Source organism: Limanda limanda, chromosome 11, assembly GCF_963576545.1.
Source record: "Limanda limanda chromosome 11, fLimLim1.1, whole genome shotgun sequence".
Classification (NCBI taxonomy): Eukaryota; Metazoa; Chordata; class Actinopteri; order Pleuronectiformes; family Pleuronectidae; genus Limanda; species Limanda limanda.
The window spans coordinates 8,529,176-8,556,845 of NC_083646.1; the positions used below are offsets into that span (position 1 = coordinate 8,529,176).

Below are 27,670 nucleotides of genomic sequence, written 5' to 3' on the forward strand. Positions count from 1 at the left end.
TGGCCGGGATGAATCTTGTTGACAAGATAAACAGATGGTTATTTAAAATGCACTGACTATGCATCAAAGTTTAATGAGTCCAGAACTGTTTTTTAAATAAGTTATGAATCCCATGTTTACAGTTGGTCGCCAGCTACGGTCACAGTAACTGTTTTCATGTTGTAGCTTAGAATACAAGTCTGAAACTGCTGCTGTAAACACATCAGTTGTGCTGTTGAACACACAGAGCCGGTGAATGTACAGTAGGAGATTCATCCGCCCACGTGCATGTTTAAAAACAAAGATCTTTTAAATTCATCCTCGTGTTGACTTTTTGGATGAAAGTGCCACAATAAATTCTCAGTTTTTACAAACTCAGTCTTTGTCATTAATTAAAAATCAGTTTTTTGGGGGTCACTTTACCTGGGAGAGAAATATTCCAGTACATTACACATTTTTCAACTCTGACTTGTCATTTTTATATTTCAGCTTATATGTGGATTGAACAAACAAGATATCAATAGTTCATTTATTCGTCTTTAGAGGTGTTGGTGGGTAGACTGAGTAGCAGCTGGACAGAATCACGGTAACAGCTTTTTCATGTTCCTAGTTTTAATGCGAATAAAACTCTTCTCTTTCATACTTAACCCCCGCCCACTGCTTTTAAAACACCATGTACTCATCATTTAAACAAGTTCTCTGAACCCGAGTAAAGGAAAGATCAACGTTAAGGTCTCATTCCGGTTTAAACCATAAGTGTCCCACTATTGCTAATGTGATCCATTTAACTCTAGAGAGGGAAAATGAGGACGTTGCATGGTGACACGTAGTATTTCAGGCAGTAGTTTTGACAGTTGGAGTGTTTGAGCTCATTTTGAAATCTGTAAAAACATCAGACAGTTTTACATTCTCGTAGAACAAACCCCCGACTGACTCTTTAATGGAGCTTTAACCCGTCTTGTTCTTGAGGATCAGCAAGTGACCACAAAATACATTAACAAGAACTCTCATACCCGGTTTAATTCAAAATTAAAAGCATGACCTTTAAAACTCATGTATACTGATCAATCTCTACATTCACACTGTAGACTGTAAATAAAGATGGCGGACGTGTCTCCCCCTCCTCCCTCAGTAGCGATCATGGAGTGGAGCCACGGTTACCAGGGTCCAACCCATAATCTTGCCAAACCAATCCTGAGTCAGTGTCAGCTGTCAATCATGACGTTTCACTCTGCTTTTAAAGCATCAAATAACTCATTAAAACCAAAGTTACCTGAAAAATGAACACATCTTATTAGTGTGAGAACATGTTGAACACCATCTGAGGCAGGTTTATGACCTGTACTGCAATCAGCCACTAGGGGGAGATCCAGGTAATTTGGCTTCAGTTTTTGGGAGCTGTCACGTCGTCCATCTTTACTTACGAATCAGTCTTTACATTCTGTCTCATCTCATTTTTTTCCCCTCCACTGGAAGATGCTGTTTCACATGAGCTCACATGAGCCACTGCTCCTTCTCTTTGTTGAACTGCTCCGCCCAGCGGCGCGTCAGCTCCAGGTAGTGGTCGGGTCCATGTGGCTGGTAGTCCAAGTACACGCGGGTCACTGTTTTTTTGGGCATCGCTCTCTCTATCTGCGTCCCCTCGTGCCACTCGTTAAAAGACGTGATGGTGACGATCTCCGGCCGCACGTTGAGCGCCGCCTGCAGGGCCGTCTCGTAGTAGCGACCGTTCACCCTGTTGCGCGTGTTGTGATTGTTCCACGGCCGGATGCTAGTGTCGATGTAGCCGGGCCCCACGCTGGGGATGAAGAGGAGGTTGTTGCCGTCACAGAAGGATTTGACCGCTTTCCAGTTCTGGTGGGAGGAGCCGAACGAGAAGCCATTGGAGGCGAAGTACGTGTACATGCCGTCGAAGCCACTGGCGAGAATGTCGTGCTTGTGGCGCTCCTCCACGATCAGGGCGATGAAGATGGAGTCGTAGGCCGAGTCGCGGACGCTGTGGGAGCCGGTGGGAGTCAGGAACTCAGACCAGGCCTCTGGAGGCGTTAGGTAGGAGTCGTAGACGTAAAACAGAGGAAGACTCTTCCCGGTGCTGGTGGTGAACTTGTAGAAGGCTCCGTGGTCACCGTACCTGTAAAGACAGAAACACAGTCAGTTAATCAAATCTAAGGGTAATTAAAATGAGTTAAATAGATTTGTTTTCCACTGAAGACCAGTACTGTTAGACATTCACTTGTTAGACATGGTGTGTATCAAGCTGACAGTGGGACATGAGGCGACACAAGAGATGATGGTTTATCCTCAGAGGAGCACAAATCGTTTCTTTCTTGACAATTTTCTAGATATTTTTTGGGGAACAAGTTTATATTCTGGCCTGATTGCACGTTAAAAACTCGTAACAAACCATTGGCCAGCATTCACCAGTTATAACAAACATATCATTCAAAACCCCAGAGCTTCATAATAAATGTTCCTGGAGATACAAACATTTGTAAAGATACCAAATTTTCATGACCAAATTTTGAGGAAGTGTGTTTAACATAATGGAAGAAATGTAACATGTCTTATAAAACATGGGTGTAACATAATGTAGACCTAGGGTTAGATAGACTGACTCAGTGACTGGTTAGCTTGCTCAAAGGTTCATTATCGAGGCAAAATATAAAGATTTTGCTTGTTAAATTACCTTTTTTACTTTTTACTTTTTTTTCACATTTATTAATTTGTTTTGTTACTTTTCAAAGTAGCCCCGGAACTAAAGGTTAGAAAATAGCTTTGGCTTCAAACAACTCATTCATAAGTCATGAGTCTGGTCTTATATCATCAGAAAAGCTGACTTCAGGTATTTCTCTTGCATGAAATCTTAATGTTCTCCTATTTGAGCTGACATGATGATGGAGAAGTGCATCCAGGCGAGCACCTACCTGTCAATGATATACTTGATGTTGTCGTGCACGCTCTGGTCGTTCCGGCCTCGGTACGGCTGGAGGTGAAATGCGACCTGGGTAAAAGACGCAGACAGAGACAGCTTGTTGGTTTCCATTCATCATATTAGTGTCATTAGAAAACAATAATGCTGCAGTCAGCACTTACACATGACCTTTGTAAGTATTGACAACAAGTCAACAGGAGATGAGGCCTCGTGGCAGGTTGAAAATCCAAGGAGGCAGAGAGACGACAGCTCAATATGTTTATTATGGTTCCTTGAATAAATAATAATAATAATAAATATAGCTGCTTGGATCACTTGCTCCTCATAGCACACAGAAAATTAAAAATAAAACTTACATACCATTTTAATTCTGATAAACAAGTTACCAATTCACCAATTTGCCCCTGAAGCGAAAAATGACACCAGGCCACAGCCCGACATGTTTTGGTTGATCAATAGAATCGGTCGATTTGAGCTTTTCTCTGACACATCTGTATCTGCGCTTATGTTTGCTGACACGAAAACTTTTGCAATGAACGATGCAGAAAAGATGTGCATTCATATTTACAGTCTTTTATTTTTTATTTATGTTGTAGATAATTGGTTGAGTTTGTTTCCTTTCTATTGATAGTATTTATAAGAAGTTTATATGAAGTGTACATATAAATATACCGATATAAACTATCAATCCTAATGTATATTTAAATTCATTTTTTGTAAGGGTTTGATAATGACATCTCAAAAATGTATATATATCGATATCAGAAACATTTTACCCCTTTCAAAATCTGTAGTATCTGCATCAGCTATTAAAAGGTAATACTGTAATTCAAGAAAGCTCCAATGTCGCAACACAAGTATGTATCATGGCCGAGGTTCTTTATGTTTGTCCAATGAATTCAGTTTAGTGCCGTCTTAGTGGAGATTTAGTTGCAGTCGTCCTCCTACACAGAACCTTTCCTATAGGATCTGGCTGCAAAGAACCACATCTTCCCCATTTTCCTAATAACGTCAAACTGTGTTTTTCTCCCTAAGTGGAAACTTCTGTATGTTCAGAATCTGTATCTGTAAGAAACCATTAATGCGATTGATGAACAAAAGCAGCAGAAGAACAAGGGACCCAGAGTGACATGTACAAGGGAAGTTGCATATTTTAAGGGCACACCCTGAGAATTCAGTGACTTTGAATAATGTATGATCGAAGCGAAACACTTTCCCTCTCCAGCAGCGGACACCCAGGGGGAACAATGTGAAGGAAAATGGCTTTTTTAATATAATGGAGGCCGACAGCAAGTAAATGGATGTGAGTTGTCATCAGCAGAACTGACACAGGGTTGACTGAGCCTAGGACATATAACTCCTGTTTCAAACCTGATGTAAACCTGCATATAGTCCGATATTTAGCTTTAAACATTATACAGCAATTGATAAACGAAAAGGCAACTTTTTTATGATATGTATTTAATCTTTGTAAGCTGTGGTGTCAGGTAAAATCCTAAACTGTGTTTAAAGATAAAGACATGACAGCTCCCAAAATCCTCTTGATGTTCGCATGGTGGCTGACGTTCTGCTCTCCTGTTCATTGCAGCAGAGGGTCGGCTACCAGAAAACTCGGCTCATTACTCTGCGGTAATTTTGAGGTAAATGAGACAGGAATCGTATTTTAATACCTCATAAACATTGACAGCAGGAGCCTGGAACCAGCCCAGCATGATTTATGCTGAGCACAATGGAATTTAATGCCATGTCATGCAGAAAGCTCTGAAGCAGGGGATGTGAGCCATCGCTGAAAAAAAAGGTCCAGACAATTAGATCAATTTCAACTGAGCGTTTTTTAATTCCAGATTGTCAGTTTCACTCTTTGGCCCGTGGATGCAAAAAACAATGTAAGGTCACAAAGGACTGAACTCGGTGCTTCTGGAAACAAGGAAGTATCGCTGATGCCATCACTGGGAACCCACAGGCCATATTTCCCCGTGAACATGCCACTACATGGCCTACTTACTAGATGGAAACTCTACAGCCCCTCGGGGGGCAGATTGTTCAGAGGCACAAACAGAGTCATGGGACTCGTGATGCACATTTCCCCTCTGCTCCTTCCCTCCTGCACCTAGCTTCCAACCCCCCCTCTGTCCCCATCAAACCGCCCCCACCCTCCCCTGGGTAGAAAGACTATTTCAGCTGCTCTTCAAGTTGAGGTCGAGCAGCGGCACCGCTGTGGAGGCTCCATGTGATCTGCTCTCCATCCCAACAGTCGTACACGCCGCACCATCCACGAGCCGTGTGTGGGTGTTGCTGAAAACCTGCTCAACTTATATAATGATCCAAAAAAGTACATCGCTTTATTTTGTGGTGGTGCACAGAGAGGGATCTGTGTGTTTTCAGCAGTGAGCTCAGGGATCGACAGTGTGTTGGGTTTGTTTTTAGCTCCGCTCTTGTTTCCATTAATCCTTCCAGTTGTATTTCAAGCAAAGACAACGTTAAAAGCACCAGATGTCCCCTGGTTCTAATATCTTTGTAACTATTTGTAAAGAAAATCAAACAAACATGAAGATTTTACAACATAACGCCTATGTATATATACTTCTAATAATATCTGAGGTCACTCGATGCCAAGCAGCAAATTCTTGTATTTGGATAGAGTCAAGACTCAAGGTTCAAAGAACAGACTGTACAGAAAGTGTGATAAGAACAACCACAAATGACAGAAGCCCACTATCAGATTTTTTTTGGAACATGTACTTATAAAAGTACGCTATATTAATACAGACCATTTTAAAATTTGCATAAGTAGTTGCAAATGATCGGAGCCAAAGCTCCTTACCTTGTCAGCGTTTTTTGCTGAAATTAGGCAAGAAGAAGCAGTTCTAAGATAAATGTCCCTCTGTGCAGTGGGAGGAGCTCCACACAAACAGGATGCTGTTCATGCACTGTAGTTCAAAAGCTGCTCTAAAGACACAAAGGCATGAAGCTTCTTCTCATTGCAAACATTTACAGTGGATTTGTAGAATATATACAAATATGCTTTTTATATAATGATGTCACGCGAGCTGGGTCAGCGAAGACAGTAAATCGTTGCATTAAGCTCAATCTATTAGCGTCTCCCCCCCGAAAGCACCATGTGTAAAACCTCGTCAGCTCAGCGTTGTGTGTCTAATCCGGTCCTTCTTGTCGTGCCCTTGCACAGATACATTATTTCTTTGCCTGGAGCCGAACAACAGAGTGAAAAAAAATGTGATATCAAATCTGACAAGCTGGCCTAACAAACCTACTGCCTGTCGTCCCATTGGTTCAGAGAGCGAGAGGTCAATATGTGTCACGTTGCTGCTGGAGAATTAATCATCTTCATCTGGATACAAACGCAGGAATGATAAGGAAAATGTTACGATGAGGATCCTTTAAATTACTTTATCTGAAATTGACTCTTGGTGATAAATTTAGGCAGATGTAAAGTCTACATGTTTCTTTAAAGGCTTTGTAGGTATTTTCGGTTCCATACATATGCCTCAGTGGAGCTATTATGCTAATTTAAGCACAGATACAGAAGTGACGAAAGAGTTATTATTCTTTATAATAAATAAAAAGTAGCTGTGGAAAACACAGGCAGGTGCTTTTTCCTTCAAGTTTACTATTTTATTTTTTTCACGACAATTATAATCTGTCTCTTCAATTTCTTTAAAATAGTTTAGTGCCATTTTATTCCCAAATGACATCTTCAAACGAAAACCCAGCAAATATTCTCTGCATTGTTTATTCTATGAGGTAAACATTTTTATAACAGGGGAAAAAAATGATATATCTGCAAAAGACTCATATCGGCCCATATTATTGACCAATATAATGGTGGGGCTCTACTTAAAACAACGTCAATCCTCAAATTTAGAGAGAAACTGAAGAATGTTTGGCATTTTAAATGACTTTTCCGCTTAATCAACTAATCGATTGCTTCCGCTTTAAAAAATTCATACAAACTCTGTGATGTTTTTTTACGTTTCATCGAGGACTGCTAAAGGGTTTATCCTGTTCCTGGTCCTTAGCATCTTGTCTGCCTTACATTTCTTTACTTCAAATGTGTAGTGTGCTGTGCCGACACTGTTGGTGCATTATTAATAACATGCTTTGACACAAGAAACCTCTTACAAGCCAGCCTCTGTTATACACCATGTAATTTCAAACGCATTCATACAGAAGAATGGCAGCTGTGTCAGCACATGCTCACATGACCAATCTCCCTTCAACTTTTAGAGACATTTTGCAGGGGACGTCTTTCAAAAGGACCTGGACACTGTCTTCCCTTACTCCATCTGTATCTGAAGACCATCCGACATGAATTGTATCGCATTACGAGCAGGCATCACCCGTACAAGTTTAATAAGCCTGCGATACAGTGACAGGAGGCAGAAGGACCGACATAGTTGTTTTCTCCATAGCACCATTTTCCGACCTAATTGGCAATAGGTCATGTGGTCATGTGGTACTGCTACTCCCCCACCTCTCCACCCCGCTGATGTGCTCCTGAGCTCAGTCAGCCCTCTCAGAACCACTGATCCAGCTGCAGCAGCAGCTCTTTGCCCCATGTTTAGTTTAGGGGACATCACCACAAACATCAAGAGTCAAATCCACGAGTGACAGAGAGAGCTTCATATGAGACAGAGCAGAACCAGCTGAGCTTCAGCAGCTCTCGCTCTTACTCTCCGGTGGCAAAAGGAAACTCCAGCTTTCAAACTAACATCCTCAGCTGTGTGAAGCATTGAAATACTTTATAATGAGATAAATGGATGGAGGGAAAATGGACAGACATTTACTCATTGACCCTCAGCCTCATTCACATTCTGGCAACCATTCAGAAATAAAATAATCGGTATCTCTGCAGGCTTAGACATTTGAGGTCAACAAACTGGATGTTTTACACAAATAGGCAACTTAAATATTTGTCTATATGTCAGCCGTGTTGTAGCGTCTCTGTAGATTCAGTAGTGTTCAGGAGACAATAGAAACAGTGGAACAACCAAGAAAAAGCTGTTGCAGGGATGTAGGGATCCTAAATGCCTCGTACAGATAGAATTGAGAGCCTTAGATATTTAAAATAATTTATATATAATATTTGTTTAGTTGCCTGGAAATTGAGCCCAGTTTGGACCAAAACACGTGTATATCTGAAAGTACTGAGGCCAAAGCATCCAACAGATGGGACCATGCATATTTAATATGTTATTGGAGTACCTCAAGGTTCTGTGCTAGGCCCCGCATTTATTTTCTCTTTGTGTGAACATTTTAAGTGGATCAAATGTGATGCTATGCAGATGATATTGTCCTGCACTTACCCATTACAAACTTAGTCATAATTTCTATTTAGAACAGTCTCCAAAAGTAAATGTGATGCTAAAATCTAAAATGTATGTGTCCTTAGCTGACTTTTAGTCTTTCACTTAGTTATTTTAGTTGTATTGTGTTTTAGTTATGTTCTATCTGTTTGTTCATCTGCTGTGAGATTTTGTATTGTTTTGTCTGCAACCTCTTATGCTGCTGTCGTGGCCGTGTATATGTCTCGTATAGGTGGCTTGTTTACTGGAATTTACTTGGTTGAATAAAGGTTAAATCAATAAATAAAAGTTTATATCAGCACTATTGAAAACCAACTCTTCCATCAGCTGCTGACATTAAAACGGACAGGTCATTGAAGAATCATCACTCAGTTTCCACTGACAGCTTTGTGGATGCAGTGAAAAGTGAGCTGAGGATCACGCCTCAGAGGAGATTCATTGCTCTTAGCCCTGAACTCTTTCCCCGCATTGTTTCTGGTCTCACACACTCACACAAAGTGCATTGATGCCTTTTTACCTTGAGGTTGTGTCTATATGCAGCATCCAGTAGAGCTGGTACCAAATCCTCAGCGGGCTCCCCATTGTCGTCAGCCAGGCCGGGAGGATACCAGGACAGGACCAGAACCCCTGGAGATGCACAAAAAACACGACTCAGAGGCCAAAACCACTGGTGAATACCTCAGAGAGCTCTGTTATCTGCTGAGAAACTAAATCCAAAATGTTAGCTCATGCATTGTTGCTGTGATGTAAAGATTTGGTGCAGTTTCCAAGAAATGCTGACAATCCTGCAGGGAGAAGAGCACGGTGAAAAACTTTCGCCTCCATTAATCTGCAGTGAGATTTCCACGCAGCCTTTCACACGGTTTTACAAACTCAGTTGAGAGCAGTTTACGAACACAGTTAGTTTTGCTTTTATTTAAAGCTCTTATCAATTAGGGTAATTTTATTGGACTGAGACTGATACTGATTAGGTTTGCGGCAAGAGACAATGGGTCCTTTGGCACAGATAAGAGAAAGGGCCCCTGATCATTACTGGATGAGACACATAAAAACTACTTTAAACAACGTTTTGCATCTCTTGACGTTTTGCATCTTTGTGTTGATTTGTGCCTCTTTATTTCCGATTTACGCTTCTATTCAGGGTTATTTGGCATCACTTTGTGGTTATTCTGTACATTTAATCATCATTATGTGTTTCTTTGAAGTGCTTCATCTCTTAATTAACTCAACCATGGCTGTGCGGAGGAGAGTTGGTTGTTTGAATGCTGACCCGCCCATCACCCATATACTGCATTTGATTGATTAATCAATGTGTTAGTTGCGATCTCTCTGCACAGCTCGAGTTTGTGACAGCTCATAAATTCCAGCAGGGAAAATGCTTGTTCATGCAGGTTCAGAAATGACTTCATATCGGCCACAGGGGTTCCGGGCTCCAGAGGAGATCTGGCACATTGGCCATACACTCAGAGTTAACTCATTAAACACATCTGCTTGCTCTGGAGCTGTGGAGACAATTAGATTACGATGCTGAATTATATAATAAAAAAATGTCCGCTGCGGTTCATTTTGTTTACGTGCTTCTGAAGTGGAAGAGGTGCCATTAAACCTGGGGCCAGCTGTGGTTTCTAATTAAATGGATTACTTTAACTAAGCATTGTGAGTCCTTCCATGGTCCATCTGTCAGGGGCGGGTAAGGTTTTCAGAGGGCTGGCTGATCTGGTCATTGTTCCGGATGGTGTATACAATATCCTACTGCGCTGCTGGACAGAAACATCAGGGCCTATCAAGTGTTGGATGCTGATGGCTGGACACACACGGCTGTCACTCGACACCAGACCACAGGACTCTGAGTCTTTGAGGGAAGCCACAAGTGTCTTTTTTACTTAAAAAAACCCTAAGAACACACTGTACCTATTAAGATTTCATGATACATACTAATAACTGATCTAAGCCTGGAATTGAGATGTGGAACATTAAGTCTGGCTGACCTTGCAAACAGCATCTAATTTATTATATGTACTTAAAATGACTTCCATTCGCCTTAGAAATATTAAAGCTTTATAAATGAAATACTATAAATGTCTATATTACCATTATCATTCCTACTTACCATTATCATTCCTACTTACTTCCCCATTACTTTAGTAGTTTACTGTTTCACCTAACTTACTTATTTCACTGTCATCCATTTCTATTGTTATTTCAATAAGGTCCTGATTCTGCATTAACTCCATCTACACTTTCCATGCTTGCTTTCACTTATAAGCGAATACAGTTTTATTTTAAGACGTGACACTCTACTGTTTTATTCTCTGAACTCTTTAATCACTTTTGTATTGTAATCTTAGAGCAAGCTGCCACAACAATGTCCTTTGGCATTATAAAGTATTATCTCTAATCGTATGGTATCTGAACCTTTATTAATAACCCATCTTAATTCATACCAACACTTGATTTGAGACTCACTATATGATCTTCTGTCATAGGGATAAAGTCAGTGCTGTGTTTCTGCTCAGATTCTCAGTCTGTGTTTCAGGAGCTGTCCACTGAATGTGTGGTGCTGAAAAGGTTTCCTCTCCGGCTGACAAGAGGCAACTTATTTAGGATCCAGATTTCTGTGCAGCTGCTGAACAGGGAAAAGCACAGAGAGGAGAGCCGAAACACTCGGATCTCCTCTCTGCATGGTCAGCTTGTCCCTACGTGCATCTGTGAGCTGTACCTGCCGCAGACGCTCCGATCTGCTCCATGTGGGACTCCAGCACGTCCGGGTCCCTGGAGCTGTACGGGTTGATATCGGGGTAGAAGCTGGCGCCGATGTCTTCGGGCGGCATGTGTCTCCCTCTCGGGTAGCTGGATGCGATTTTGGGGTCCCAGTGCGGAACCAGGAGGTGGTCCCAGTGGATGTACTTGCCGTCCATTTGCGGGTTGCCGTACCAGCTGTAGTAGAAAATGTGAACATCGTAGAATATAGTTCCCTCGGGGCCGGAGTTGGACAGAACCGCTTTGGAGATGCTGCCGGCCGGGCGGGCTTGTCCCGGGGACGCGGTGGTGCCACGGGACACGGAGCGCCGGTCCACCTTTCCAGCGAACATCGGCAGGAGCTCCAAGCCCGGAGCCAGATCCGAGAACCCGTCGCTGGGCGGCTTCAGGGTCCTCAGTCCCATCATGGTGCCAAAGATGAAAAGCGTGAAGAGGAACAGAGCGATGCACGCTTTCCTCCGGAGTCGAGCCATGTTCGTTCCAAGAGCACAAATAGACCTCTGAGTTTGTCCTGCACCGGGAGTTCACCAGGCAACCCTGCGAGCTTCTCCTCACACGCACGTCCCTCTGAGTTCGACACAAGGTGCCTACATGGTTACAGTCGTGGAGCAGCGGACTACTTGACGCAGTTCGCAGTGGGGTTTTTAACTTTGCTCTGCAGCCTCATTGTGGAACATGAGCTCTGTGCGTCCTCTGCTCAGCTGGAAATGTCCTGATCCAGCACTGATCTGCACCGACTCTCCGGAGTGTCCTGCTCCTTCAGCTGGTTGCTTGTCCCGCCCAGGATCTGATCCATCCACCTACTGGGCACATGACCGGCGTCCACATGCAGAGTGAAGGGTTTTACAGCCTCCGTTAGTTGGATGGTTCTTTCTCCTTCTCAAAACGTATTTTGGATTTCAGAGTGGCTGCAATATCGTGACCCAAAAAACAAGAGTAACTTTCAATCAACAAAATACAACAACAAACATTGATTTGGGCTGTAGGATATCATTATGTATTTATACCAGAAGTCACATCATTATCTAATATTCCCATTTAGGTAAGAATGTTTTGTAAAGCTGAACTCCACCGTCTGAGTCGCTTTGAGCGATGAATTCAGTGATATACTGACATCTAGTGGTTAACTTATAGAACACACGGCAACTTTACTTGCTGCTTTCAGGTACTGCCGGAAATGACAAAGTGTTTCACAAACAGAAAAACTGAATACGCAAATAAATAAGAAATCTCGGTAAAAGCCATTTTATAGAACTTGGTCTTTCAAAGAGGACACAGAGGTATCCTGTTTGATTCCCAGTGGAAGCTGATCCCACATGGAGCCCTCACAGCAAAAGCTCAATCACCTTCTGTTGTCCCCTGGGAACCAAAAGCAGCAGTTGAGTACCAGCAGGTGTAGTAGTACTAGTAGTCTTTACTGGTAACTATGACTTGTATCGATAATAATTTGTTGATTATTAATTTTTGATCCAAAAATCTGATTAAAATTTCAGGCTATTTATTACTTCCAACTTTGAATAAAGTGCATGAGCTACAGGTTTAGTTTGAGAGCAACAGTTCACCACAACCGTTTCAGCACAAGTCACGTTTGACACATTGCACTTTTCAGTAAAGTCAGAATAAGAGGCGGACATCATTGTAAGCCATTTTGATATCCAAACACCTTGGCTTCCGGCCAAGATAATATGAGGCAGCCCTTGAGGCTCTGACCTTCTCCACAGGAAACGATGTGACTGCTTACACCTCACTAGATTTTTTCTTCTTCCAATAACAGGTTTGTTTCTGAGCAGAGGACTGGTGGCCACCTGCCCGTTGCAGCCTGGGTTCTAAACTGTCACCATCCTGTTTTGAATTCATCTACAACATCTCAGTTTTTTGTTTATTAGTTCAAGAAAATGTACTTTCTTATTACAGCAAAACTGATTTAGTCTTGTCTCAGCCAAAGAAAATCTGGCACATTTTTATGGCCATATTGAAACTAAATGAGAACTTCTTTTATTTTCCAATAAAAAGAACAAGGACATGTGGGACATAAATAAAAAGATGTGTTTAAGGAACTATCCATGTCGACTATTCTGATTTCTTTATTTCCTTCTTTCTTTCGTACTTTCTTTCAACGAACGTTAGATAATTTCATGAAGGAATTCTAATCTAAATAAATTAAGGATATACTTATTTTAAAGCTTAAAAAAATCCCCAAATAAACAGGAATATTACTTTTAGATCAATATAACAGGGGCCAAAAATATTCTCCAATCTGTAATTTCATCATCCATATCTGCATCTCATCATTATTTCTAATTTTCCAATCAAATCAATAAAAGAAATCATAACCAAGTCAAAACTATTTAGAAACAACATCTGTTTGGGTGCAGGTTTTTGTTTTATTTCTTGAACGTACCAATGTGAAGCACTTTCTCTTTGTGTCTTTCTCTAATGTGTGATGTAATTATTTCTCTGGGTCTGTCAGGTCTGGGGTCCACAAGGGGTCGTTGTAGAAGTGGGGCAAGAATCGACAGGTCACCTCTGACATCAGTTGGAGGAGGTGGAGCTGCAGCCTCCACTCGCACAAACCAGTAAATCGTTCAGATCATTTCCAAGTTATTCTGCTGCCTATGGCCTATACAACCTTTAACTTTTCTATAATTTGTTAAACGTGCATATCAAAAATATTTATAAATATATATAAAGACTATTTGATATTCAGGCTTTGCTTTGTTTTCAGATTTGTTGTTTTATGCTGCTATGTTTCTTAAATTCTGCAGTATCATTATTATTAAATTAATTGGACTATTATATAATATTTTTTTATACTTTTGAAGTAGACGGTTATAAGATCACTTTCCTGTGTCTTCGATCCATCCATCATCCCACAAGGACACGAGTCCACATTTTAACATGACGTAATCAATCACTATCGATCCGTGAATTCGTTTGACCAGGCTTGTTTTCATGCTGCCATATTGTTTTTCTCTCTTCTCTCTTCTCTAAACATCTTTCTCGTCATAGTTTAGCTCCAGTGGTTTTTCTGTGTTGTTTTCCTCCTTAACTATTTTCAGCTCATCACCATGTTGGTATGAGTCGGAGTTTAGCTGCTCTTCCCTTCTCTGGAAAGAAGAAGAAGACTAAAATACCCTTCCCCCTCTGTGCTTCACGTGGATTACCATTACAAACCTTTCTCTGGCGTGTTAGGACAGCAGCTAACCAACACACTGACCACAAGGAGAAGAAGGCACCCACCACAAGAACAAATAAAAATAACATGCAGCCTCTTAAAATATATAATCATCAATCGAATTCCAGTTTATAAAATAAATGGCTGAATTTGATGTTTTAAACCAGGCCCTCTTACTCTAATATATGATCTATCATGACCCCACCTACCTTGATTTACATTAGATCTACTGGATCATTCACAAGGTAAAACTAAATATTTGATCAGGTCACTGGTGGTTTGAGGAAAACAGAAAAAGCAGGTTTATCGTGTTTTATGCAGGAATAACCTCAGTGTCCAGTCCTGCAGGTAAAACACCTCACACCCCACACACATTACATCATATACAGACACACGTTTTCATTTTATTTTAACAAATTTCCTGCTTTAAACGTGATTCTACGTATCTTTGAGGAGATTTCCTCGGAGGTGATTGGTGACTTCTCGCATTCGAGGCCCTTTCCGTGATGCAATCCGATTCCCTTGGGGACTGTGTAATTGTGAATCACGTGGACGTGACCGAGGGGATCGGGTGTGGGGGGTTTGTTGGATTGGAAATGGTCATTTTTACTGACCAGCAGCTCTTGACCACTGCAGGAGAGAGAATCAGTCCACGAAGAGGGAACCAGCAGCGGTGCACACTGGGAGCAGACTGGCCCTGCAACATGGCAGAAGGTATGCTGGGAGCCTTCTTTTATTTTTGGGGAGGGGGGGAATGGTTGAAGTGGTTTCTGTGAGGGGCTGGGTTTCCTTGCATTGTCTTTAAGATCTTTTTTTTTTTGGAAGGGGGGGATCTTCAGGAAAAAAAGAAAAAAAAAATCTGACCCCCCACCCCTCATTGTTTAGGGGGAATAGGTTGCCAGCCCTCTTTTGTTTACCCCCTCTCCCGCTTTCCCTCTCCCGGCGCAGCTTCTGCTCTCCACCGCATTTTGCATGAAAGTGGCAACTGTGAGGATTACCCAGCTCCGGGGTCCGATTTAAAAAAAAAAAGAAAGAAAAAGGATACTGTCTCTCGGGTGCTAATTCTGACTCGAGGCCGAGGTGAAGACATGGGCTCCGTTTCGAACCAGGAATTCCCAGGTGGAGTAACGAAAGAAGCTGCTTTAAAAAGAGAAAGAAGTTAATTCAGCTGTTTTCTTTGATGCTACAGTTTCTTTCTCTCCTCTCGTTTTGTTCACACGCGTGATCTGCAATTCACGGTCAAAGCTTAAAATGCTCTTTATGGGAATCTGGCATCATGTAAAAATCAAGATGTCTTATTTTCCACAAACTTGAAAAGGGGATATTTGCTCTGTTGCTGCTTTTCTGAACCACTTTAATCGAATTTAAGCCCGGTTCGATTCTTATATGTTTCTTAATTCAATCGATCTGTATCGATCAGTGATGCAACAACGGGAAAAAAAAAAATCACAGGGAACTTTTCTGGCCTTTTGAAACTCAAAGAGTTCGGTTTCTGTTACAGACCACATGCTTTTCACGCATCCTCTCCTTCACAGTTGAATCGGTGTAACTTTACGCTCACTTTCCCTCTGCAGGAGTTTGTAAGACCGAGGAAGATGAGGGACCGAGCACCGAGGAAGACTCACAGTCCTTCCACGGCGTCGGCGTGTGCAAGTGGTTCAATGTCCGCATGGGCTTCGGGTTCCTGTCCATGACCGCCCGGGAGGGAGAGCCCCTGGAGGAGCCGGTCGATGTCTTCGTCCATCAGGTAGGTTGAGCCGGATCTGGGCTGGAAGTTGTTTCCCGACATTAAACCCAGCTACAAACCAACACTGCTAAAAACGTGTCGCTGCAGGTGAAATAAATTCCTTCCCAGCATGTGATCATCATCACCTGTTTCCAATGCAGCTGAATTTATTCCATTTTTCCCAACAAGCTGCAGAGACTCATTGACCTGAGCATAAACACTAGACAATAAAAAATGCACCCAGGAGTTTTGATATGCGTCCTTTTAAAGTTAAGACAATAATCGATACCTGTATTTAACAGTTTGAGATTGGGGGTTTCAGATGCAGCAGCGTGCAATGTGGGTGTTTTTCCCCTCAGGGGGGGGCAGCGTGCCTCCCTCGTGGGTTTTCGTGCAATGCAGTGAATTGCGGATTGTGCATGTGAGAGCTCGCACACTTTCACAAGCGGAATCGATGCGTCCATGGATCAGATGGATCCTAGCGCGTCCTGTGTGAGCTGCATGGAATCTGCTCCTTTAAACCAGAGGAGCCGTGAGATTGATCCTGTACTGAAGATGGGACCCGTCAATACTCACTGTAGAGTGTGATGAGTGGATTCAGTCACTTATCAATATGGGTGTTGCACAAAAAGCCTTTTAAAATTCAATCTAAGTTCATAATTGAAATATTTGGGACTTATAGATTCACCTCAGTGAAAAGTTCATCATATAACCAGTGTAATTCCAGCATTTAAAAGGTTAGAATATGCATTTTAAACACAGCCACATTTCATAATCAATGCTTTATGTGTTATTTAGGCTTAATAAAAAACAAGGGCTTTACATGTATTGATCTGCTTTTACTAAGGGGCTGTAAAAAAAAGAAAAATGTCATGCTTTTGGATAAATTACTTGATATGTAGCAAGAGTCTGCTATCTTCTGATAAACAATATTTAAATCTTCTCATTAGTTGGGGTTTATAGATTTGCCTTAATGCAGATTTTACAACATAATTAGGGCAATTGAGCTCATTTTTTAAGTGAAAATATTCATCTTACACAACTTGATCTCATAATCAATGCTTTGGGCCTAAAACAAAACAATTGACCAACGATATTTATACAAGTCTGTTTTTATTGAGGGCTTGTAAAAAAAAATGTAGCTGTAGAGTCAGCAAACTTCTTGAGTTTTTATTCCCCTCACTTCTTCAAGATTTAAACTAAAAACCTCCACCAGATTTTCTTTTTAGAACAGTGATGGTGGAGAGGGAGGTGTTTAGAGCCCCCCCCCCCTCCTTCCCATGTGTGTGAGCGCCTCCATCGCTGTCTGATAAGATAAAGGCTTTGCATGTGAATGAGAGGAGACTCCACTAGCTGCTCATTCACCTCAAGGTTCCTGTCATAAAGTGATTAAGGGCTCTTTGCTGTGTGTGGTTGCGTGTTATAAAAGCTTGAAAGAGCACAGGGGGGGGGATCTCAGGCTTTGACTTGAGGTGAATTTCCATGTCCACTCACCAGCATGTCAACGCCCTCCCAGACCACCGACTGTGGGGACATTTTACTTTTTATAGATTTAACTTTAGTTGCTAAATATCCACTTAAAGAAGCTCTTTTAGACTGATGAGTTTAGTCCCATTGGTTTGCATGTTCCCACACATCCCATGTGTTTTCTTTTAGAGACTTCATTGCTCCGAGGAACAGTTGTTACTAAACACCCTTGATTAGTCGTTTTGCCAACTTAAATATTACTGCACCTGGGGTTGGAAACTTAGTTTGGTGGCAATTAGAGATGAATTGTTTGGTGTAACTTGAGGTTTAATCACGTGCTGCTTAAAAACTCAAATCAAGTGTGCAAAACCGTGCGTGTCATGTAAACAAAATGATTACTGCTCCAGGAAAAGTTGCATCACTGCTTTGCTTAAGCAACAGCCTCACCGCGATTGTTCTCGAGGTAACCAACAACTTAACTTCCCTCTCTGTCACTGGAAACGTTAGACGCGCGTGTCAATGATGGATGTAAAGAGGTTATGGCAACGTAAGAGGCCTCAACCCTGAAATTAGTGGCCGCGTGTCAGGGAAAATTAACTCCCAAGGTCCGCCAGCCTTTGTGCAGGTGGACAATGGAGCCACGCATCCAAATGAAGCCCCCCTCGGCCGTGACCGAGCCCCTCTTTGTGGAGGCAGCACCCCTGCTATTGTCCCCCCCTGATTTGATGTCTTTCTTTGCCTCGCTGTGCTTCCCCAACACTTTCTGGACAGAGGTTACAGTAGACCCCACTAACAACGTCTCAACATCATGTTGTATGCCCGAGTTGAAAAGCCTCACTCTGATCCAGTACCTGCGTGTGTGTGTGTGTGTGCTATAACCTAATGTGGGCATGTGGCTAGTGAGAGTCCGTTATGGGGGTGGGGAAAGGTCACACATGGGAGAGGAAGTGGGTTAACGGTCATCAGGGCAGAGAGGCCTGATTGTACTGGTGCTCTGTGGATGTCCATGCTGCCACTCTAATGTCACGGCTCACCAGTTGTTTTCCCTCAGTGATCAGGAGAAGCAGGAACTATGAATCGGTTTTCAGATATGAGGCCTGACAGTGATCACATCATTCACTGGAGTTCCACCATCACACAACCAGAGATATCTCGTGTGCGACGCTTTCCCCCGAACTGGAAGCACTCAGTTAGGTTTAGGCAAGGGTCGGTGCCTGGTTAGAACAAGTTCAGGAGAAATGATCATCCACTCGCTCGTTCAGTGTAAATTTCCAAGACAATGACCGGCTTTAATCACACATGGGCTCTTACCAGACGGCTAGTAAAGCAAAGTCAGGTCGAACTGGTTCGGTAATTTGCGTTCTCACGTAAAGCTCCTCTGCTGGTGTGAAGAAAAGTTCAGGGCTGGAGTGCATGAATGACTAAAAGCAGCTTGAGTGAATGTTGCTCCAGAGAGTGATGGAGTATATGCATTTTGGTTTCATTGCAGAAGGCGTTGTTAGGGTTTTAATTCTCCAGGAGAAGCTTTGTGTGTAATGATTCCAAGATAAACGTTGAGTTCTGACGTCTTCTTATTATTTGATTAATCCGAATTTGAATCTTGGGAGATTGAAGTCTATTATATTTCTAAATGGCAAGCTGTCCTTAACGCTTCACCTGTTTGCCTTTGGTTTAAACAGATCACAGACTCTCCTCACAACGCACCATGTGCTTTGAGAACCTGCGTTTGATTCCTGGTGGTTTTGGCAGACAGTTAAGAACAGGGATTCATTTCTATCGAAACAAACCTGCTATGGCTGTGATAATTTAATCTCCGCCCCACCAAGGGGATTTTAGAGAGGGATTTCCCATGTTCAGCTAGTTTATCCTCAAAACCACACCTCACCCTCATTTCCATCACCGCCCTTCCCTTTCTTTGGAAATCAGAAAAGATGCATGTGTCGAGTGGAACCCTTTGAAAGGTAACTTCAGGTGAACATTGAATGAATAAGCAGGAGGCTAGGTTATCGTCTGCTCTCAATTTGTTCCAACCACCACTTCCATTGTTGTTGCATTCTGTCTCAAAACCAGTTTATTTAAAAAGAAGATGATGCTTATCCAAACACACTCTTATCACAGGGGAGCATCAATCATTCTGTTTTTTCCCTCCACTTTTACCTTTAATGTCTCTTTGCCAAACAACTATCCAAGGAATGTCTCCCTGACCCCCTCCAACCTCCCAGAGAAGCCCTGCTGCCTTCTCACCCCACCCCCAACCCCCGCCGCTAACCCCTGCATCCTGCAGTTTAGGGTTAGTGGCGATGGTCAGTGTGTTAGTCGAGCTATGTGATGCGGGTGGGAAGAGGGATGGGGGTGGGGGAGGCCGTGTGGAATGCTGTTCCTCCGGAGGGGGGGATGGGTTGAAGGTTATCCTCATCAGCTTTACCTCTCAAACACAGCAAAAAAAAAAGACAAAGCAGCATTAAGGCGATGGCACAGGGCTGAGTGAACTCAAGCTGGGAACAGCAAGCTTTGTAGTGTTTGTCTATTCATCACCTTAAATACCAGGCACCTGATAAGAGCTATCAGACAGTGAAGAATGGGTGAGGGTTTGTTCTCTAGGGTCAAAGTCTCCACTGGCTCAATGTGGAGGTGATTTCCTCACTGATAATATACTCATCACTATATGGGGTATATCTGCAGTATGAACACTATTCAAATAGCCATTCACCCATTTGTGATAAGACAATTTTCGGTCTCACCTATCATTAAGTACGGGCTTTCACATGTTTCCCGGAAGATTACTTCAATGCTGAACCCTGGTCCTGTTTTCTCTTTCAGAGCAAGTTGCACATGGAAGGCTTCCGCAGCCTGAAGGAGGGCGAGGACGTGGAGTTTACCTTCAAGAAGTCATCCAAGGGCCTGGAGTCTCAGCAGGTCACGGGACCAGAAGGTATCCACTGTGTGGGCAGCGAACGGCGACCCAAGGGCAAGAAGCTCCAGAAGCGACGTTCAAAGGGAGACAGGTAAGCCATGATGAACTGGTAGAAAATAGGAAAGGGCCTCTTTATTTCTGCTTGTTGACTTATTGGACGGAGCCATTCTTGTCTCCTTCAGAATGGAAATATTTCAATTTTTATGTTCATGTCAGTTATGGAAGAGCTTGTGGAGACCATGTATATATTTAGCATAACTGAAGATCTTCATCATAGTCAGCTTGAAGGTGTCAAAGCTTCAACAAGGCTTTATCCATCCTTCGTTCATGACCTAAACCCAAGTCAACAACTATGGGAGAGTTTGTTAGAATGTGTCACACATGGGTCACACACAATGAGAGGATATCTTTTTATACGCTCGTTTAGACGAGATGTAGGCGACACCTCAAATACTCGTAAATGTATTCTGGCTTGTTCTGTTTGGGACATAGCAAAGACTGCATCATGAATAGAAACATGAGACTTGCTTTTGCGATTTGCATCTCCTCCTCTCTCATACGGCTCCCCCTTACTACAGATAAAAAGCTCCAAGTTGTGTTTAACTCAGATTGGTAGTAGAAGACAGAGGTGGATCAATTGGTTCCAAAGACAGGACTGGATCCATCATCTGACAGTGGTTTGTGCATTGCACTGAAGAAGCAACAAACAATGATTATTGCTAAATATGCAGCAAAACTATGTAACTTTGTTTTACCTTTTTAAATGTATCCCACAACTAAATGAAGAAAACCTAATTTGAGTTATCTAACAAAAAGCTATGTGTTAAAACCACAGTCTTCATTGTTTTAAACTTTAACCTAAAAAACTGTGTCCGGTTTGACTCATTTATTGAATTGAACTTTGTTTTGATTTCCCCCCCTTTTGCAGGCAAGTTTAAAATTGCTAGAGTAGGAACTACCATGAATATAAACAATTGTGTTTAAATCCAGACGAATCACCAAAAGCCATTTGTGAAAAATAAAGGAGATCTCTGAAATATTGTTATCCAAAACTCAAGGTTGCTTTTCATAATATTGGTTAATTAAACACTTCCCTCCAGGTTCCCTCTGGAATTTACAACCTTCTGTTGAATTACAATGTTTTATTTTGATGTTGTGGCTGACCAGTGTATAAATGCATTAATCGTAAACTAGGCAAGGCTAATATTATATATATTATAAATAGCTACTGTTCGGTATAGGGAATTTATTTCCAAATTCACCAAATTCGAAGATGCACTGTTTTCATTGGACAGCAACAAATCATGCACCTTTACATTATGGACCTTTTCTTAAAGCTCAACAGTCAACAAACAGCCATTGTTGTTCCCATTTTGGATCAGATATACAATGGTGTTTTCATTTCTCCCCATTTTCCTTCCTCTTCCTCAACCCCCATCCCCAACCCCAGCAAGGGTCACACCAGCAGGCTTGATGTGTGACCTGGATCAATAACTGTTTAAATCTGCTGGGCCCCAAGTGAATTCACACCCAACGACACTCTCTCTTTTCCTAAACCTCTTCTAGCAATGTGATTTGTAACTCCAAAACTAATGATTTATCTGAGTCCAGCAAAACTTGAATCCATGCCACTTTGATAGTTTGTTAATAAAAAACATTGATATTTTAGGCCGTGATTTTTTTATTGAAAGAAGACATTTCCAAGGTTCTTTAAAATTAGGAAATAACTTCCCGGGTCCAGGTGCCGTGAAAGTTGCAAAAGCAAAACATCTGCAGATATATAGTATCTATAATCTGCATGCATGTCTCCCAAAAAGGATTCGTGCAAAGACAAAATGTACCTCTGGGTTAAAGGGTGGGGGGGGGGAGAACTACGGGGGCCTTGATTTTTTGGGAGGGGGGTTCATTCTTTGAATATCAGTATAGCACGGGGTTAGAGGTGTATCAACTTCACCCCCCTGTCAGTTGTGATTAGAGCCAGAGAGTAGTCAGTGTGAGAACAGAGATCACTACTGCCTCAAAGAGTCCTGGGAGGCCCGCTGTGGTTCAATAACTCTCTCAAGACCACACTGATCCATGGATAAGATGTCGTTCCCCCTCCAGCAATTTTTCATTACGCAACACAGGATGGTGTTTCGTGTGTTTAATGTTCGATTGGTCAATCACGTTTGTTTATAGTTGGATATATTGGCGATAGGAGAGAAGATTTTCATGTTTGAATCCAGTTCTTGGTTTTGAACTCAGGTTTGTCCACTGGAGTCAGTTATATGACGGAGGGAGGGGAAAGAAACCTCCTGTCCATTTAATTGATAACAGATGCAAGAGCCTGGGCGAGGGGGTGAAAGGTCACTGTTGTCATGGCAACAGTGTATGAGTAAATGCAAGAGGGCTGGGGGCTGGGATGGGATTGGGGGTTAGAGGACTGAGGAGTGTGTGTGTGTGTATTGAGGAAGGCAGGGGGGTCAGGGTTCAGAGGTCATTACTGCAGCTTTTTTAGACAAAGGGGCCACTTCCCTTTACCTCCACTTGCCTCCTGATGGATGCTGATGTTTGGAGCTTCTGTGAACAGCACGGACCTTGACACCAGCCCGTAGGCTGCAGCTACAGAGGTGCTCGACTCCCTCCCCGTCCAAACCTCATCTGCTGAGGAAACGGTGGTAGGGTCTGCGGGGGGTGGGGGGGTCCTCAATCGGTGGCACACACTGACCATCCAACGCCCACCACCCATCTGTCTCCCGCCCCTGCACGCGTGGCCATTCTATAGAATATGTCCGAACAGAGGTGGCCAAGGCACCCCCGATGGCTCCCGCTGACCCCTCATTGCGTTGATTTCTAAAGTTCAATGCTGATGAAACGGATGTCCTTCACAATAGAGTCCAATGGGAAGCTTTTGGCAGTGACAAACTGACAAATAGGACAAGCTGTTCACAATATCTTAGATAACGTGCCATGGTAACCATACCAGGTGCATGGAAAGAAACAGAATGCTGCCACTTAATTCTTTTAAGTCTGTAGTTTGCTTAAATATTCGACCCTTTCAAAATCTCCTTCTTTCCCTAAAGGCTGCTAATAGGAAAATAAAGTAACTTTTGCTTTAGATTTTTGACCATTTAATAAAATAATGACAGTTTGTGGAAGTTCAACCTGGAATGCTGCTCATAGACTGATGTGGTGTGACCTGGAATGCCCTCACAAGATTTATGACCATATGTAAACTCAAGTAATTCCTGTATGGAAGGACGCCATCTAGTGGCAAAGAAGTGCAACTTAATGTTTACTTCATTTAGATATCATAGCTTTGCTGAACATGAGGATGAAGTAAAAGTTAAGTTTGACACCAGAAGGCTAATTTTTCACATTTATCACGAGGCAGTCAGTGATAGCTCAGCTCTTTGATATTTATTGGGTCTTTCAGCTCATTAGTTCGGTTTTCTGACCAGAACATTTACTTTTTTGGTTCAATCTTAACTCTGTGACACTGTGGTTTGGTTGTAGCCAGATATCTCCCTCAGGTTTAAGAGGAGACCAAAAACAGAGAACGTTTAACGGAGAGTTCTCCAAATGAATGCTAAAGTTTATTTTAAAGTACTAGACTTGCAAGTAGAAACTGTTGGTTTCATATCCACTCAAATGTTGATGATATGACATAGTGGTGATTGAAGCTTACTTTCCCCAAGTGCTTAAAATATAATTGAAGGTTAAGGCACACATGATATCTGACTAAATTCTATCTGCCCCTGTAGGTGCTACAACTGCGGAGGCCTGGACCACCATGCCAAAGAGTGCAAGCTGCCACCGCAGCCCAAGAAGTGCCATTTCTGCCAGAGCATCGACCACATGGTTGCCAACTGCCCAATCAAAGCACAACAGTCCTCGCCAGGTTCTCAGGGAAAACCCTCCTCCTTGCAAGGAGACGAGGAGGAGCACAGCCACTCGCCACTGCCCCCGGAGACCTCCGATTAAAGGGCGGGCGGGCATCACTGACGCCGGGGAAGCACAGAGGCCAATCAAACTGCCTTGATGGAGGGACAGGGAATCACATGACCCCCTTTCCACCTGTCGAGGCTGCTTTTGGGAACTACCTCAGGTTAAAAAAAATACTCATGGAAAATGTTGCTGAAGTTTTTTTGTTTTGTTTTTTATTTCATTTGGTGTAACACTCAGGAATACTGCTGTATTATTGCACTCAGGACGCTTTCTAAATGTATGAATCATTGCTGTTTTTGTTTTTGTTTTTTTAGGGCTTTGAGATTGTAGTGAGTTATGCCATATAACAGACTATCTTACTGAGTTTTTGTAGAACCTTCATTGTTTTATGTTATATTGTGCCTCTCCTGTGGGCATTATACCTCCTTGTTTTTTGCGTAATACTCAGTCAGTGTGTTAGCTATGGAGCTACACTTTTGCTGCCTTACCCTTTAGTCTTCTTCCTGGCTGTTACACCTCACTATCCGACAAGGCAGAGACGTGACAGATGGTACCTCTGTAATGAATGTTAGCTTGCATATCGCATGGGAAACGGGGAGGGTTTGTGAAAACACATGGGATGGGTTTTAGGGTTTAGCTACAGGCAATGTATTGGCATCTGCCAATATTGCAGTTGACCATCCAGTTTTGCTGGGGCCAAATGAATGTCGGACCAGAAGTGGATTTCAGCTCCTGGTCACTTTTGTTTTGTCATTTCATTATTTGAGTCCAGCGTTCTGCTGGCTGTCTAAAAGGTGCACTGTCTACCTCATTGACGCATATTTGGTCTGCTACTAAAAGTGTCCTCCTAACCACTGATGGCAAACCAAATATCCTCAGTACACAGCTTGGGATGTTTGAGATGTGAATTGGAATTAAATCAAATCCTTTTGCACTACAGTATTTACACAGGATTGTCATTGGTTGTAATATATCTCATTTTAGAGTGATTTAGAACTTCCTGAAAACCTTGCTCTTGCGGAAATCTAGTGGTCGGACATGTTCTGAACTCAGGATATTCTCTGCAAATGTCTGAGACAAAAAGAAAGTCGGAAGAAAGTCCAGACCCAATTGTAGCGAACTTTATCATGTAGTTCCGCTGCTCTGTTGTCAAACACGGACATCCAACTCTGACGTTGGAAAGGTGTGCAGATACGGGTGTTTTCGACAATCCAACAGGCCGTTTGGACAGAGTATACTGACCACTTAAAAGTGTGGTTGGGTGTTGTCTGTTGTCCTGGGGAGCATGATGTTGTGTGGTGCTATAGCTCCATGCTACATCGTAGGAAAACATGTTGTCGACACTTTTTTGTTGAGCAAGCAAGATTATTAGACTGGGTGCAGTTGAAGTTCCAACCAGAGAAGGCAAATGCTGCTTTTCAATCTGGTGTTAAATGGCTCTTCAACCTTTCAGGGAGCTGGAAGCATTACGATGATGAACTTTCTAAAAATAGTATATTCTGAATTAATGGCTTCTGTGTTAAGGGCTGCTGATTTATTACCTCAATTTGGATTTGATAGAATTCCACCTGTACACTAAAATCCATACATGCACAACATAACTTCTAATAAGATACCTGACCTGGACTGAGTTAGTGAGATGTCGAACTAGCTCTCCTCTTGATACTTGAATAAAATGAGGCAGAATCAGACATGACGTTGCCAGTGGGATGGCTGGTGTTTTTGTTTATATCCTATGTGATCCATTTCTAGGTAGTTATTTAAGACCTTACCTCCCTATGACCCTTAGTAGGGTGATAGTTCAGGAACACAGAGCCTGCGTGGAGGAGCATGTAGAGATAGCTAGCTAATCAGCATTTTACTCCAATTTTACAGGAGAAGCTGAAGAGACTTTTACACCCAATTAATATATATGTAAAATTATTCTAAAGCTTTTTTTTTAAGAAAAAAAAACCATACTAATTTATTTTCATCCATGAGTGCTGTAGCTTCTCCTCCTCCTATCGAAGCCTCTCAGCAATGAATGTTTGATTAGACATCAGAAAACTGCCAAATGTCAAAGCTTCAAATATCTTTTTAACATCATGGTACTCGTATTATTTTGTACACGTGTGCTAATAAATCAATGTCCTTAATTATCCAATGCAGTATGAACACAGTGAAACAGTAATATTGCAATACAAGAGTTACAATATGCAGCACACTGTACAGGTACATATTATTATGAGGGCTGACTTAAACTGTGAGTTTCTTTTATTTCCTTTGCCTTGTATGATTTTATTATTTTTATTTTTGTGAGTCTTTCAGAAGAGAGACGCGTTGTTACTCCTATCTATGCCAAAGCCAATGCAATGTTACTCTGCACTAATCATGTGTAAGATGCATTTTTCATTTTTTATATATATTCAGTAAAAAGTCTTTTGAATATATATATATATATATATATACATTTTTTTGACTTTATTATTTAGATTTTTTTATATACCTCACACAGTCCGTTGCTGGTTGGGAAAAATATATCCTCCGCTCTTTGTTTTATCTCAGGAAATGCCGATCTGAAAACTCAGGGAATGCTTCAGATTGCTTAGAAAGAGTCGGTGTGTTTATTAAAGACAGAATCACGATTTATTGCTCATGATGTGAAACACAGGACAAAGGAGCCACCGCTTCTCTTTTTATCCACAAAAAGTTAACAAACAAAAGGAAAACAGTTCAGATTGAGATCTAGAAAACTATTTAGACTCACCTTTTCTGAACGAGACATGATGATGATGATCTTTATATTTTCTCCTCTTTGACATGCCATGATATGATATATGATATGAAGAAAATGTTCCACTATTAGTATTTTTTCCTCTATAATCGTCGTAGATGGGGATGTAGTAGAATATTGTTAAAGGGATTGGGGCTAGTAGTATATAACCCGGGTTTGTCTCATCTCAACACACGGCCGATACTTGGTGTTTCAGACTATCAGTGCTTTCGACAAAAAGAATGTGTCATGGACAAATTAACACTCAGATCTTGTTTCATACTCCGCTTCTAGTTTGTGTTTATATATGTTTTCCAATTTTTAGAAGGTTGCATAAGGAAACATGGTTTTGATAATTCTACTCAGGATATAAAAGGACAGAAAGATTGTTAAATCAAGTGTTTCTATTGTTTGGAATAGTCCAATTTTCCTGCAATTTTACATTGTACCTTCTTTTCTCTGCATTATGGGTAAAAACAGATGACTTCCTTTATCCGTTTTTGATTTAAATTTTTCCTTTTAAAATCTACTCAATACCTTATTCCTCAAACTCTTAATCGGTGATCACAAAACTCACTATTTAGATTAAGATCGACTGAAAGTGTTTAATTGTAATGTTTGCAATATTCTGCCGTACGTAGATGTTTTCAATGTATCATTTGAAAACGAAAGTCCACGAAAGACGCTCTGATTGCTACAAGCCTGTTTGACCCC

The 27,670-nt window shown here is 41.9% G+C and overlaps 2 protein-coding genes across 3 annotated transcripts; one reads left to right on the forward strand and one right to left on the reverse strand.

Moving 5' to 3' along the window:
- Window positions 1-1,473: 1,473 nt before the first annotated feature.
- Window positions 1,474-11,468, reverse strand: LOC133014723 (glycoprotein endo-alpha-1,2-mannosidase-like protein). The gene is made up of 4 exons (XM_061081987.1): window positions 10,955-11,468; window positions 8,753-8,862; window positions 2,904-2,980; window positions 1,474-2,110 (listed from the first exon to the last, which is right to left on the reverse strand). Exons 1-4 carry the CDS (start codon window positions 11,466-11,468, stop codon window positions 1,474-1,476), a joined length of 1,338 nt encoding a protein of 445 aa, XP_060937970.1.
- Window positions 11,469-14,874: 3,406 nt separating this feature from the next.
- On the forward strand, window positions 14,875-24,240 carry lin28aa (lin-28 homolog Aa). 2 transcript variants are annotated; one of them, XM_061081949.1, is made up of 4 exons: window positions 14,875-14,884; window positions 15,745-15,917; window positions 20,184-20,368; window positions 24,021-24,240. In XM_061081949.1, exons 1-4 carry the CDS (start codon window positions 14,875-14,877, stop codon window positions 24,238-24,240), a joined length of 588 nt encoding a protein of 195 aa, XP_060937932.1. The 2 variants fall into 2 exon arrangements, with proteins under 2 accessions (XP_060937932.1, XP_060937931.1); XM_061081948.1 differs by lacking the exon at window positions 14,875-14,884 and adding an exon at window positions 15,259-15,289.
- Window positions 24,241-27,670: the final 3,430 nt, after the last annotated feature.

Bases quoted from the DNA above. Each gene is read 5' to 3' on its own strand.
- LOC133014723 (XM_061081987.1), bottom strand. From the start codon at position 11,468: ATGGCTCGACTCCGGAGGAAAGCGTGCATCGCTCTGTTCCTCTTCACG. The intron at 8,863-10,954 runs GTACAGCTCACA...GTGCATCTCCAG, and splicing joins GATCGGAGCGTCTGCGGCAG to GGGTTCTGGTCCTGTCCTGG. The intron at 2,981-8,752 runs GTAAAAAGGCAT...TCTTTTACCCAG, and splicing joins CATATAGACACAACCTCAAG to GTCGCATTTCACCTCCAGCC.
- lin28aa (XM_061081948.1), top strand. From the start codon at position 15,259: ATGGGCTCCGTTTCGAACCAGGAATTCCCAG. The intron at 15,918-20,183 runs GTAGGTTGAGCC...TTTCTCTTTCAG, and splicing joins TCGATGTCTTCGTCCATCAG to AGCAAGTTGCACATGGAAGG. The intron at 20,369-24,020 runs GTAAGCCATGAT...CTGCCCCTGTAG, and splicing joins CGACGTTCAAAGGGAGACAG to GTGCTACAACTGCGGAGGCC.